The following is a 16,101-nucleotide window of genomic DNA, read 5'->3' on the forward strand; positions in this document are numbered from 1 at the left end:
GCAAATTTATTAACAAAGGCAAGTTGATTGGGGTTTTATTTGGTTTATGTTTGCAATCTTTTCAGTAGTTTTATTGTAAGGCAGTTAACATATGCCAACTGTTTACAGAGTGGCTCAACAGATGCTGCTTGCAGTTGATTATGTCAAAGATGGTTGACATGCTCTTCTGCAAAAGCCCTCATACCCACAGACTTCCATCCATCCATTTTCTTGACACCCTTGTCCCCCAGTGGGGTCGGGATCCACACAGACTTAGAAAATGTAAGTCAAGGAGAGAAACTGCAATCTGTCTTTTCATTTGAGTATAAAGTAATAATATTAATGCAAAATCACTTATCAGTTCAATCCATTTTCTTGGTAGAGTAATAGAAAACCAACAGACACAATGGTTACAACATACATGTTAGTGATTAAGTGTAAATAAATGATCAGTCTAAAGCAGTGTGATGCTCAATCAGTGAGGTAATTCATTATATTAAAAAAAATCAGCCGTCAAACTGGTGACTTTCTTTAAAGGACCAAGGCAGCAAATGCACAAACTGGTTGTAATGCGTTCCTGTCTGAAGATCTGGGCAAAATAGATTGTTCCAGACATCATGTCTTTAAGTCTACAGTTACTTATAGCAGTTATGTTTATTTTCTGTTTTACCAAAAAGCTTTGTATGACTAAGAGTCTGTGGTCCAACCAGAATCCGGGCTTGAATTTGGCATTGAATCTGTGAAGGAAGTTCTAGATTAGGGTGATGGCAAGGAGGCCATTCCCCAAGCTGAACTGTCAAAATAACAATAGAAGAATGCAAAAAGAATTATGGCAAGGTTAATTTGGATGGATTTTATTGGTGTAATATAAATAAAGAATTTCTATTGATTCCTAAAAGTCAAAGTAACATACCATTCAAAGTCAAATTATCCTTTTTTTTTCCCCAAAAAAATTGGTCCCCCTTTTATATTGTTTCATACTTTTTAAAGAGTCATGTATTTTTTTTCCCTCACTTGAGAGTGAAAACATAATATTTTCTGTATGTTTTGATTTGGAATAAAATGTGCAGTGTTCCCACTGCATTAGAATATATGCAAAATTATTTTATTTTTAGTAATTTTGACCTTTGTTTTTCTATGAAAATATTTAACGCATATGCTTACGTTATGAAATAAACTAACAACTGACATCTCCGTCACATCTCGACACTTGAAATAATAGATGTGACTAAACCTTAAAGTGAAAAGAGAAATGTCAGACCGAGAAAAACTGAAAAATGTTTTGATTTAAAAAAAGAATCTATAAAATCATTAAGTATATACATTGTCAGTGAATCCCTTCCACTGAAATATAAGCTCAGACTATATTTATTTTATGTTTGACATTTATTTTATTTAACCTGTATATGGCACAACTGTTTTCAGAAATAAAAATAAATTACATGAATATTTTTTATTTAGATTTTTTTTGACTGCACCTGGTGTTCCAAAACTTTGACACACCTGTGTCCAATCAAAGAGTGGAACTATTATGTAAATCATCAAATCCTGAATGTAATTAAAATCCGTACATCAGCAGTATGTATACAGGGACCCAGTTCTGCAAATGAGCAAGTAAATCTTTTTTTTTTTTTTTTTTTAGCTACAGCAAAGGTATGAGACCTGCTACAGAAAAAAAATGTAGCTCTTGGCATGACAGATGGCAACATCTAAAGCTATTTGAGCACTGCAGGCGCAAATGATTAACGCATGACAGGTGTGGTATAGTTGGAAACTGAGGAACAGTTGTGGGCGGTGTCATAAAAGGAGATTAAAGCAAAACAAGAAAAATGAGGCATTTAACAAAATAAAACCCACATTTTAAAACTAGGATTAACAAAATACAACAAACCAGGACGAGACAGCAAATTTATGCTTTTAACTTTTTCTTTCACCTTTAAGATTGTCAGCGAAAGTGATTTATTTATTTATTCCCCCCCACCACACACACACGCATTTACAGTTTCCTACCTTAAACGACCAAAATAAGCTAAAGCAAATCAATCCTGGTGACAACTTAATGAGAGATCCAGACGTCACAGTGTATTCCAAGAACTTGTTACCAGCTTCATATTTGCAAAACCTGAATAACATCTTACGTAACATCCGAACACGAACTATTACATTAAACTTCAGTCAAAATGGGGGGGAGGTGGCATCATGTTTAACATTTACCAGTCTTTAGGAAGCCCTGCTCACGAACCAATGAGATGAACGCGCGCGCACACAAACACAAACACACATCCCATTGCCTTGTCAGCTAACCCCCTCTAGTGCCGAGCATCCTGCACAGATGCGCGCAGTCCCGCAGCATCGCCTCCACTGTTGCTGCTGTTCCGCTTGCATCCCAATCATTCCTCTGTTCACCTTCCACCATCGCTCTGCAGCAGCGGACCGAGCTGGAGCCGCAGCCGCAGCCGGAGCTGGCAGTCAGTCCGCGGCGCCAAACACACGGTGTTTCCAGTCTGTCACGACTCTACGCGCTTTAAACTGCGTTTTAATGCCCATTTCGAAACACTAAAGAGGGTGGAGGGTGAAGTCCGTTTAGAATCTGCAAAGTTTTTTTTGTTGTTGTTTTGTTTTATTAGCGAAGTGTCTTACTTCAAATATTTTTGGGACTTTATCCAAAAGCTGTCCGTTTAGCGACGGAGCTGCGGCAGCCGCCAGGTGAAAAGGATGAGCCACCTCTTGTTCCACCGCACGGCCGCTCGCTCCACACGGGATCAATTATAAGGACCAGAACTAGTGGACCTAAACGGAGCCAGAGCGCTTCATCGCTGATCTAACAAGAAGTAAAGCCGCTGGTAAATACTGCCGCAGACATGACTTTTGGAAACAGATTCTTCGTTTCACTCTTTCTTGGAATTACGATCAGTCGCTTCAGCCGCTGCAATCAAGGTAAGACGGCGCACCACGACCCACTCAGGACCACCTGGGTTAGTTTCTGTCCTGCTGTACTTTTGGACATATGGTTCAGTTGAACAACAGCGGATGTGAAGGCGGATGTTATTTGGAAGTTGTGGATATTTTTATTATTATTTTATTTATTTTTTTATTTACCGCTAGGCAGGAAATTCTCATCATGATGCAATCGCAGCCTGACAGTGAAACAAAGTCATCACAAAAGTCCTGCAACACATACAGACATTACAAAGACTCTTATCAGCTAATGTCAATCGAATAAAATAAATTGAATAATTTGACTTTTCCTTTGCAATATTTTATATTTCATTTAAATATTGCAGTTGCTTTCGAAACTATTAAAACATTTCTGCGTCCTCGTTTTAAGCGTATTGAAATATTGGTAGTCTGCACAGAAATGCATCATGTCAAAATTTAAATATATATGAAGAGACGATCAGAAGCCCAGAAGGTTGGATTCCCTGTAGTTATTTCATGAGGAAGTGAAAAAATTACTTAACTTTTCTTTTTTTTTTAAATTAAATGAAATAACCTTACTCAAAGATTAATTACACAGATGCATATATGGGGGGGTCTGCTAAAAGGTTAAATCATTAAGTAGGTGACCTGTGTAAGTTTCTTTTAGTGTATGAGAGCGGACTTCACTGTGTCACTTTTATTGGAGTAATATTCAATTTGTTCACAGAGCATTCATTTATGTGGATGCGAACAAACAAATATAGGAACTAATAGATTCTTAATTTACTTTTTCATAAAATATCAAAAGTGGGACCACATGTCTGTCTTTGTGTGTGTTCCTGCATATTTACCCCCCACCTTCCAGACACACACACACACACATACAGGCTGCTGCATCAGAACGGTTTAAAATAGTCCTATTGATTGTGTGGAGAGAGCACTGTGGGATCTGCCCCCCAGGTTATATTTTATTGTTCTCTGTGTTCAATAAGAGCGATGCTACTCCCTGTTCTCCCAGACAGCTGCTACATAACAGCCTCACTGTGTGTTTTTCTGCGCCGCAGATTGAATGATTGAACTCATGTCTGCTTTCAGCTGTAGTTTAGTCCTTCATATTGACTGGTACGAGACCTCAAGTGGCACAATTGTAGTCGCTGTCCAACACAAAGCCGTGTGGCTCAGAGGAAAAGTGAAAAAGCTAAAACTCATATCAACGGACAGAGTTTCAAAACAAGAAATAATTTGACTGAACGCAAGCGGAACTAAATTTTATGAGTCCAGCAAGTAGAATTTTAATTTGCGACATCTACGCTAATATTGTTCCTTACATTATATCCCAGTAAAGAATACTTGGAGAATATTTTAATCTTATTAATCTGGGTTCCACAGTCCAGTTTGTCTGGATAAAGACAGCTGTCATTAAGTTGAGGTTGCATGAAATGTGACTAGTTTCATTTGGAAGTTCCTAAATACAGGTCTGTTTTAAATGAGCAAGAACTACAAATGTCAAAATTATCTATGCATAAACCTGTAAATGAAAGATTGATGGATTATTTTTAGACTCATTCTTGACAAACATAACTGTAAATTAAAAGTTTTGAGATAATCTGGGTGTTCCTAACCATCCCGGCCTGCTGGGCTGCTGCTTAGTTCACTTATGCCTTGGGCCTGCTCTGATTTTTGGCCTGTGCTTTTATAAAACTTTGTTTTATAGTACCACCATATTTACAAGGACAATTTGAATAAAAATACATAATAAATTTTATTTAAGAGAAAAAAGAACCAGTTTTCCTGCTGCTGTCCAAATAAATAAAACGTATAGATTAACATATAAAATAATATTAATAAAATCTAGCTATTATGTTTATTGAAGTGAGACATGCTTACTAGGCTATGAGTGTCTCGCACAACATTCAAAAAAGCAGTGTAGAAAACGCTCTTTCAGCCAGCTGAACAGCTGTGTGCAGCAATAATTGGGAAAAGATTCCCACCTGGTTATTCTATGTTGGAGAAAATCCTGCTGGTCACTCTGACACCTTCTCTGGTATTTCATTAAAATGACTGTAAATCATTGTGATGCGTTATGGTTTTCTGACTTCTTTTGCAAATTTTGGGAGCAACATTCAACTTCAAAACTGAGAAAAAGCTTCTTTTTTTTGCCTTATTTTAAAAACCTCTAGAACACATGTCTTACCTGCTCTGCAGCAGTATTGACCGTGTTTTGCCTGTAGGTTGGGGACGGAGCCCAACTCCATCACACAGCAGCAGAGATCAGTGTTTTTTGATCCGTACTTTCTGACAAAGGCAAGTTGAACTACAGAGATTGGGGATTTCACTGGCAAAATGGTCACAGTGTTGGCTGCTGGAAGAACAATAAAAACCAATCACTTTTTGCTTCTTGCTCGTGTGCAACAAATCCGTCACCTGAACCCAGCAGGGACTGCAGACAGTTATTAACAAAGCTCTACTCACTCAAGGCTGAACAAGCCTATGCGCTGCCCACTAACAGATCTCCTCTTCACATCGGTGTTTACCAGTTTGTCATCTTGCTAAGTCAGTGGTAACAGTGATTGCTGCAATCTTGCGTCTGTTTTGCCAAATTATTTGTTATTTTTAATAACTTGAGCTAAATTTGGAGATGACGTTTAGACACAAACTTCCACCATAGTTTGTTTGCTTGTTTTAAGAGCTTTGCACATCTGGTTCCTCCTCAAGTAAGTTCTCTGCATGAGAACGAATGTTTGAATGAATTAAAAAACAATAAGTAAATGCCGTTTGCAATTACATACTTGCTGTTCTTCAAATATGCATTGATCTAGCTGGGAAAGCAACACACAAATAATTATTCACCTCTCTGCATTGATTTATGCGGATGGCTGATTAAAGCTTTTGCTCTTACAAAGCCCAGTCTAGCTGAGTACAGCTATAACCATCACTACACGAAGGAGATATTCACAATTAGCATGGAGTCAAAGAAAATCAATCAACCCACAAATCCACATCAGACTGAAAGTGTTAACTCTGCAACTTTGTGGATATGCAGGTTTATATACTTGTACGGTCCGTATCAGCAAGTACCCGCTTCCTGTCACTAAATTGAAGAAAAATTATTAATGATTCCACTGCTCCCCTAATTTATTTTTACTTTGTAGAAATCAGTTACAGCAAAATCTGCTACTTTCTGTCATAACATCTAGTTTAATAAACAGCGGTAGAATAACGCCGAGTCTCATGGAACAGTAAACGCATTTTGAAGGGTTGTTTATTTTCTTGCAAAACTTTGCTTTTGTCGCTGGCGTTTTATTTTTATTGATTTGAACTTGGAGGAACATAGTGGTGCTGTGGTCAGCTTTGCAAAAGTAGCCATTTATTATGTTGCTGGTCAGCTGGGGGGCTGCCTTTGTAAAGTTTGTGTGCTCATGCTGTTTTATTTTCTGCTTTAGCTGCTGCTTCTTACTCCAGAAGAACAGAATGTGGTTGAATATTCTTTTTTTTTTTTTTTTTTACCTTTTTATGAAGAAAGTTTTGTGTGGAATGAGCATGATCGTAATTCTGTAAAATGTAGGAAACAAAAGAACATTGTTCACTCTCTTTTGTTTTTCTTGGAGCTAGATGGAGATTGTGACAGTACACCTCCACAATTCTTTAGCGGAACTTTTAAAGCAGCAATTGCTTCTTTTGTAACTGTTTGTCTCTGTTTTATCTTATAGAATGCAATATTTTAAAATAATTGCATTTTCTGCTTTTCTCTCACCATATCCCCTTAAACTTTCCAACAAATTGAATAAATTCTGCTTGATAAAAGGTTATTCTAAAAGGTCTTTTTCGCCAGACTTCTGCCTTTCAGGTTAATTTTCTAAACTGATTATATTCTATTCAAGGTTGTCTGGCTTTTTGTGTTACTCCTTAAAGACACACAAAAAAAATCATTTTTTTTAAACAAATCTTTCTTTATTCATCGCTGACTTGTCTGCTGTCCTCGACCTTTTATTATTATTGATAAAATAAGTTTAGTTTTTCCACTTGTGATGTGATATGTAGCACTTGTGATGTAGCACTGTTGCATTGCAGGAAGAGGGTTCTGGGTTCAGATTGGTCTCTAAATTGTCCGGAGGTATGAGTGTGCATGCATGGTCCCGCCTCTCAGCCAATGACATTTCAAGGAAAACATCTGCCCACGCTTAAAAAAAATTGACTGGTATTTTAGGAGACACATTTCAAAGGGGGGGACGGTAGATCTTCCCCACTCAGCTCCACCAGCAATATTTCCGGTAGCAGCAATTAGCAAACTCCTGCTGCAACTGTACATCTGCTGAGCTCATCATAAAAGCTACTCAGTCCAATGCTACCAAGCACGATTGATAACGGCATAATGGACTAGCCTTTTTGTGATGACATGCTGAAGGTGGAGTGTTGGAAAGAGCATGCATTTCTTAAAGCGACAGAGGCCAATTTAAAGGGATAAAATTGCAAATTTAAATGTCTTTTAAGTTATGTGTGATGCATAGGTATTTATTAAAACTGAAGGGAATATAGTTACCCTATTGTGCAGTAAAATGTCATTTATGTACCTGGAGAATACATATCTCCCCTTTAACACGTGTTTAGTGTTAATCTTAGCCACACGTGTCTTTGAGGGCTGGCGTCCTGCAACTTTTAGACGTGTCTCTCTGTCAACACACCTGAGACGCATAATTTGGTTTTTGCCATGACTCTGTTGAACATAATTGCATGAGAAGGGAATTCAGTCCTTTGATTCGGGTGTATAAAACATGGACACCTCAAACAGCTGCAGGACAGCAGCCCTTCAGGTTGGAGTGTGGCTTTGTATTTATGATGTAAAGCAGTTTGAACTGTCTTGTTACTGAAATTTGCTTTACAAATAAACTTGATTGATTGGTTAGAGTGTTATTTTTCTGTTGGAAGAAAAATACTAGATTTTATGCTACGTCTTACTTTCATATCTTTTCCATTTTCTTATTGTTTTTCTTGTGGGACTAAACTATATTTATTTTATCCATTTTCCTGTTAACTCAAAATAGTTTTTCTGTCCTCGCTGAAAAAAAGTGACTCCACAGCATAATGCTGCCCCCACCATGTTTTACTTTGGGGATAGTGTGTTCGTCTTCATATTAAGTATTAGTTTTTCCACCACAAATAACATTTTGCATGCAGGGAATAGTTACTGCTCTGAGGAGAGCATCTCCTTTCACTTGTTTTGTGCGCTGCACATGGCTTGTGTCAAACTGCATACAGGATGTTTTCTGTCTTTCTTCCACAATGATTCCCTTGCTGCTGCTTTACTTTACTTTATTTTATTTTATTTTTTATTTTTATTTTTGAAAGGTCAGGATTGGGGAATGAACTAATGGTTATTCTGCTGACCAATTCTCCCACCTGAGTCTTGGATATCTGCAGTTTCCCCACAAGCATCTTTTCTGCTGCTCTCATTATTGATTAAGTGGATGGTATTGATAGGTTTACTGTTATGCCTAAATCTTTTTGGATATTATTTGGACCAGGCAATGCTTCAACATCCTCGTTAAACCTCTCTACAACCTTCTGCCTTATCTGTGCTCTGTTCCTTGGTTCTCGTGGTGCTGTTTGTTCACAAATGTTTTCCCAAAAACCTCAAGCCTTTAACAGAGCAGCTGCATGTGCTGAGATTTAGTTGCACACAAGTGGCGTCTACGTCCCGATCAGGTGACTGCTGGTTAAACTTGATTTTATGTAAGGGTACAGGGAAAGACAAGAGGAATACATATACACGCGATATATGTATTAGCTATATTCAATTAGTGATGTTAATTATTTTAGTTGTAAAAGCATCTTTTTTATCTCTATATTTAAATACTGGTTTCAGAAGCATTTGCAGAAATATATGCACTACCAAACCAGGTGCATGTGCAGTTCTCAGATCGCTGGAAAGAAGTCCAGCAATCTCTTTATACGCATTGATAATTCACTCTGGTACGTCTTCAAAATTAAAGGCTTCTTCTTCCAAGATGAAAGAAAATTATTCTGACACACTATAAGATCTGCCCACTTCAATTTATCACCATAATCTCCCCTTTAAAATGCTAATTTAGGAAATAATTACAAATTCAATGCTAGACAGAATGACAAACAGTCTCAGCAGTTCATGCCTCCTTTCCACAACTAATGCTATGATTGCTATCGGGTGATAACATCGGTGGTCGACATTATTGTCACATATGGTGACTGGACACTAAATGATAATCAACAGTGGTCAAGCATTTAACTATTGACTTTTTACCCATGAGTCCCCTTTGCATGTTTTGTTTAAATGCACCTCATTATGAAATCAGCCACATTAAATGGTTTCCTTTTCTTTGTCCTTTATTACGTTGTTGGATGCGTCTTTTGTTGTGGTTTTGTTTTATCACAGTGATCAGAGACAGAGTGTGTTGAAAATTCTGTCATGCCTGTCAGACTCCCTCTGTTATGGATAGTTTTCAATTTCACAGCATATCATTTTTTCATCTGTTGAGAGCCCAGTGCTTTGTTTACACCGCTAAATGACCATGTGCAATCCACAGTGAAACACTTGCCAGAATCAATTTTCACAAGTGTCTGTTCATCAAATGTTGCTGTTTGTCTTTTAACATGGCATGCCTTGTGCTGCTCAACGGAATGAGAACAAAAAGTTGATGTTATCAGCTGTAAATGTGGGTTACAATCATTTTTGAGTAATATATATTGAAGTGCAGTATAAGTGTGATATTTAAAAAAATAAAAAGAAAGGCCCTTGTTGAGGCTTCTATTCCATTTAGAAAGGAAGTGATGTACACATCTGTCGATGGCGTTCACTACCGATTCCTGAACACTGAAATACTGCTCCAGTTCAAATTTACATGGAGTAAGACTTTGATGAGCCTCATTTGCAGGAGTAGTACAGCTATTTTGGGGTGTTTGTGTGGCCTGTGAGGGGTGTGGACCGGACAGGAGATGTCATCATTCTGCTTGGGCTTCATATATTTATGGGCTGGCCAGCACACATTCTATTTATATCCAACTAGAGGAAGGCCCAGGGGACCTGCAGCTCCAGGCAGGGTCTTATGGGTGCCTTGCCCAAAGATAACTCTTATGTAGTGGGAGAATGGATGGATGGATATTTACATGCAGGCAGTTTTAGGCTACACTGGCAATGTTCACAGGACCCAAATATATACACCACCAAACCAGGTGCACGTTCATAAAGACGAGTGCTTATGCAGAGACTCAGACTAACTTTTTTTTTTTTTTCTTTTTAGAAAAGTTTGTACTTTGTCATGTTGGTCCTCCAGCAATGAAAATTGGTGTCACCTTTTAAAAAGAATACTCCATCTTACTGAGCAGCTTACAATGCAGGAATTCACACCAATAATATGCATCAGGAGGATGTTGACATATCCCAAGCACAGCATGGCTGACTGAATATTGACCCAATCTGCCAAGCAAGACTTTATTTCACTGGTATTTAGCAGAGGATCTTGCAGCTTAACTCAACATGACATTTTAAGGAAGATAACCATACTGACTAAATTGAAGGCGGAAAATGATTTGACCTTTATGAAAGGTTTGTGGAGATGTTCCTCCATAACTTAATGGTCTTAAATAAATTAATTGTTTCAGGGTGGGAAGAAAATGATGATGTGCAAGATCAAATTCTATAGAACCCATAAAGGGGGTAAGACTGAATCATAGACCAGTAAATGTCTATCCTTCTCGTAAGCTATCATGTGCGTTCCTAAAATTTAAAAGAAAATGTTCACATTTGTCCACTTTCAAATCAAAAATTAAATGGAGCAATCTCACCAAAATTGCTACACAACAAAGGTGACTCACAATTATTCCTTCGAACTTGTAAAAAATAATGAAAAATAAAAAGTTAAATCTTGACATGTATCTCAAAATGTAATTATCTGTACAGCTACTGTTAATAGCAATTAATTGTACTGCAATTAATTTCTGTGACCTATAGTTTCAAAAACTAAGGCAAAGACTAAGCCAGGAGTGTCCAAAGTCGGTCCTGGAGGTCCGGCATCCTGCATGTTTTAGTAGTAACAACCTCCTCATCAAGTCAGTGTTCTCTTTCGGCCTCTAATGAACCATCATTTGATGCAGGTGTGCTAAACCAGGGAGAGAACTAAAACATGCAGGATGCCGGCCCTCGAGGACCGACTTTGGACACCCCTGGACTAAGCAAATAATTATTGCAGTGAGTTTGCTAATGACTTTGCTTTAATTCTGGCATGCACTTCAATAATGAAGTTCCTTTTTGAAAAAGAGTAATATCCTGTCAGTGTGACGGGCAGTCAGTAATGTGGAAAGTTCAAAAAGTAACACCCATTCATTAATGTTTAGATCAGGCTCAAAATCTAGTAATTAATACAAGATATTGGCATAAAGATCTCAGTGGTCAATGCTGTTTCCTTGCACTTCTGCAGTGGGGTGTTATAAACCATGCTGGTTATGATTTTAATTAAAATACTTTTCTGCAGATTAGTTTTTCGTGACAGTTATTCATTGTGATTATGAGTAATGTGAAAGCAATCCACGTCACTGAGTAGATCACCTCTGGTAGTTTGCATAAACTTCTGTTGCTCTCATAAAAAGCCACTACTTGGGTCTATATACTCAAATTACCACAGGAAGCTCAATGTCTTTCTATTGCAGCTTTCCAGCTCCAAATCAGAAGTTATCTCTGTCCTTTCAGGTCACAGCAGCCTACAGTCACTTCTTTCTTTGGTGAAGTTTACTTTATAAGCAGAAGTAATCTTATTCTGGTGTGTAACATGGCTTATTATAAGAAACTTGGTCCTTTTCCAAAAACTGAGCTGGTTACCTGCCCGCAGTAGTCTAATGGTACCCATTACCAGCACTGGCAGGGTCAACTGGTCCTGCAGTCTGCCAGTGATGCAGCCAGGGCACAGACCTGTCATCAGCTGGGGAGGAAGAGACACAGAGATGCTGGAACAACCAGCCGACAGAGGAAATATTAAACTTGCATTACAGAGAGGCTGTGGCTGGAGGATAAAACGATCAGCATGAAGTCTGTTCTTTCTACGCTGGACAGGACAGTCAATCAATAGAATAATCTGTTGCAATTTCATATAGATCAATGTCCATTTTCTCCACCTAATCTCATACAGCTCTAACACAGCATGAGTCATTAAAAGCTCTCAGTTGCTGTTCCAGAGAAATCGTTCAGTTTCTGGTTAAATCTGTGCTATATAAATATCCTCTGTTGCTCATGATTTAGTTTTTTTTTGTTTATAATGCCTGTGTATGAAGACTAAATGTAAAAAAAATAAATAAAATCAACCAAACATTAACTTGTTGACAAAAGTTCTAAAATGTAATTTAACTGTTCAATAATCAAGAACATGAAAACTGTATTGCAATTAATTATTCATACTATCTATGACTGGTTTTAAATAGTAAATTCCTGTTTGGGATTACTTTGATCTTGTTTTTTATCAACCCTCTGAAGGTCTCTCAACATCTGTCATATGTCAACGTTTGTTCTTTTTGGCCTGTGATTGGATCCCTTTTTCTGCTCTGTGTTTTCTGCATGACGATGTTTATATATATAATATTTTGTAATATATTGAAAACTTAGGAGAGCATATTTATATATCCCTATAAGACCTGTTTATAATCTCAGTTTTTCAGTTCCCATAATCTATTCCCATCAGTTAAAATGGCCTATTAATATGCTAATGCATTCTTGGACACAGCAGGGGTTCCTACTCCATTATGCAGTTTGTCTTTTCTCCATCCTGCATATGTCAAGTTTTTGGGTTGAAGAACAGTGAGAACATTCAAAATATTGTCCAGAAAAATGGCTTTTATATCTGAATATCTTCTTTATAGACAATCAATCTGTGTGATTTTTTTTTATATCTAACATAAAATAATATACACAGACCATTTCATGCTTACATGTAGCACACACCACGGGAGTTTGGACAAGTAAACTTGTAAACATTTATTTTATGAGCCTTTGTATTGAGCCAAGCTGATTAAAGATGGGCAGAAAGATGGACATTTAATATGTTACATTTAACATTTATTTTATACATGCTGGCATTAAAAATAATTAGTTTGTTTTGATGGATTAGGGTTTGTTTTAGAAATGCCTTAGGCTAAGATTGCTACATAATTTTCAAGACTTCCATTACCACTCAGACAATGTTAGGAGAATTTGGAGTAAAAGCAAACACAAATTCTGGCCAAAAAGGGTCTTTAATGCTTCACCTCAGGTATTGGATCTGCATTAGGATGTTTCCTCACAGTCTAAGGAATGTCCCTATATATGGGAGGATCCTGTATCATAACCATCGGTTTTAACCTTTTTGTGGAGAGGGAAACATCAGTAGGACTTGAGTTCATGAGCAGCATGAAACAATGCATGTCGGGGCTTCTTTGGGCAGTGTTGTGCATCATGTGTTGATAATGCAGTGTGAATAATGCAGTGTTGTGCATCATGATCATCATCATGCTCTGAAACTTAAAGGTTTTCTTGTTTATTTTGCTGTGACTGTTGTATAACTGTATTGTAAAGCCCATGTTTCTCTGATTGTTCCTTTGCCCTCCCTCCGATATCTAAATAGATTTACTTTTTATGCTAAATGTTATATAAATGTTACATTTGTTCTGCAACCTGTAAATATTCCTTTGGTCAAGTAAACTTGTAAACATTAATTTTATGAACCATTTGCATACACTTCAAAAGTGCATACATTTTGAAGTGTATGCACTTCGCCACAGTTAAGACCAGGCCACACAAAATGGGTCAAGCCATATCGGCTGCTACGAAGCTCCTCAACACTAAAGCTAGGACTCTGATATACTGCCATTATAATTATGAACCACATAAATCTCACAACAGAAGCTTTGTGCATGCTCAAACTAGCGATGCTGCTATAATGCAAAATGAATAGCGAACAGAGTCCTTGATGCACCAGAGAAGATCTCTCCAAGTCCCTGCAGAAACCAACACTACTGCTTTTTTTTTTTTTTTGCAAATGATTCTCTGGTCAGCCACACAACTACTTTCTGTTATCAATGAAGATGCACAAAGTTTTATTGTTGCCACCCAAGAGAATAGGTCGTTGAACAATCTGTCACGGGTGCAATCAGAGGTGATCACTGATTTCTAAGAGAAAATGTTCCATTTTCCTTTGACACAAATGGAACCATTTTTGTACAGAAACAAGCTTCTTGAGCTTATTTGCTCTTATAAAGTAATTCATTCACAGTAATAATGCTTATGGAGATTTCTTTGGAAATGCCATCACTAACAATCATGTGTATTAGTATAACTAGCCTCAGAGGTCTACTTAAAAAGCTGCAAGTGGACATTCATGACAAACTGACACATACAATCAGGTCATTTTCAAGAAGAAAATACTCATTGATTTGTTCAGGAAAAAAGTGTTAACATTGTTATTTACACAAGATCAATAGTATTTTCCTTTAAAAGCAATCAAGCCTGGCCTGAAAACGTATTGTTTCTCAATGCCTACCTCATGATGCCTTACTCCTACATATAATTAGGACATCCTGTAGGTGTATTGTCACATATAGCGTGTACTTTGCTTGTTTGACAAGGTGAATAGATGGGCCTCATATAATATTTATACATTTCTGAAAATATGTTGCAGTTTTAGTCTCCTGGTTATTCCCTAATGTTGCCACAAGTGAGGGCAAAAAACATTTCTATCAGTTCACTGGGTATGTTGGCATCTAACCGAGAGTAAATTCAAGAAGTCATGTCTACTTCTTTTCACTGTAAATGACTTATTTTGAGGAGAAATGCTTTCCTCTTGAATTATTAAAATCTACTGTCCTTGAGAGTCGGAAAAAAAAGCATAGACAGGTTGGTGATATTTTCCACACCAGAACTGCATTGTCTTTTTTTAAGCTATCCTAGAAAATTTAACTTCAGCCAGAAATGGCATAATGCTTTTGCAAAAAAAAATTGGATGATAAATAGCATCTTTCTTTTCCATACCCATATTACAAACCAAACAAACATGACACTAAACTGTCTTGTGAATTGAACACTGATTATCACTTGACCTTTTGCACCTGTTTGGGAGATGGAGTATATTAGATACCAAGGGAACATTTTTTTCAAGGGCCGTCTGGTGATGCCAGACAACTGAGTCAGAGATTTTCCTCTCCTGCTGTTTTTGTGGGTTGCTCCCAGTCTGCAGGGGTCTGTAAATATCAAACAGGTTCTTAGGAAGATAGGAAGTCAAGGTTAGAGGTCTATTTCACCAGATGCTGGTTCTGATGGAAATGTGTCCAAATCCACAGTGCTTCACATTTTTTTGCATATGCAACTGGACAGCCACATAACGAGCAAAGTGTCTATATATGCACATTTTTATATTTTCAGTTCAGTCTATAATGCTTCTAAAAACAGCCCGAGCACTTAAAATAAAACAAAAAACAGCCATTTTTTGACAATAAGTTGATGTTTTTTGGTGTCTGGAAGATGAGCCGTTTCAAGAACCTGCTGATTGTTGAGAAACATTGCGCCATTACTTCGTAATCCCAGCAAAGCAGAGCCTGTCACCTAGCAACCCAAGTGGAGCTCCTGCATCTTTGGTCAGCTGGTTTTTACCACTGGGTGCACTGTACAATGGCTGCTGGAAAAGACAAGTGTTTGGTTGTTGTCTTACTATTCAGAAGCCACTTGATGCATTCTTGTTGGTTGTACAGGAGAATCCATTTCTGCTTTTCAAAGATGTATAATTGCACATCCAGTTTGCAGCCATTTTCACGTGCGAGTGTAAACATTGAGCTGTGGCTTGTGGTCAACTGCAGATTATTTTGACTGAGGTCACAACAGGCCCTAAAATATCTCGTTCTGAGAGGAGCACAAAGTAGGATCCTTTCAAAATGGTCAGATTAGAAACTCCTTACCTAAGAGTGATTTTGTGAGGAGGAAAAAAAGTAATGAACATGTTTTTCATAGACCGATCCCAACCTTTTCAAGGAAACATAATAGTACACCTTTAAAGGATCCCCTCCTAACCTTTTGGTGCCTGACACCACAGCATACCTTCAGGGGTGGACTGTAGTGAAATCCATGCCTTGATAGGTCAGTGCAGTCTTGGCCACAAAATAAGAGCCAACAGTTGATTTGGCAGGTGGTCATAATGTTATGCCTCAGCAATACATAGG

At 37.7% G+C, this 16,101-nt stretch overlaps 1 protein-coding gene across 1 annotated transcript in view; it reads left to right on the forward strand.

Moving 5' to 3' along the window:
• Positions 1–2,226: 2,226 nt before the first annotated feature.
• The window catches only part of epha6 (eph receptor A6), a 194,331-nt gene continuing 180,456 nt past the window's right edge, over positions 2,227–16,101 (forward strand). The window contains exon 1 of the mRNA XM_008403535.2: positions 2,227–2,916. Within this exon, the coding sequence (XP_008401757.1) occupies positions 2,841–2,916 (76 nt within the window). The 5' untranslated portion in view covers positions 2,227–2,840. The remainder of the gene's footprint in view (positions 2,917–16,101) is intronic.

Source organism: Poecilia reticulata, linkage group LG2 (assembly GCF_000633615.1).
Source record: "Poecilia reticulata strain Guanapo linkage group LG2, Guppy_female_1.0+MT, whole genome shotgun sequence".
NCBI lineage: Eukaryota > Metazoa > Chordata > Actinopteri > Cyprinodontiformes > Poeciliidae > Poecilia > Poecilia reticulata.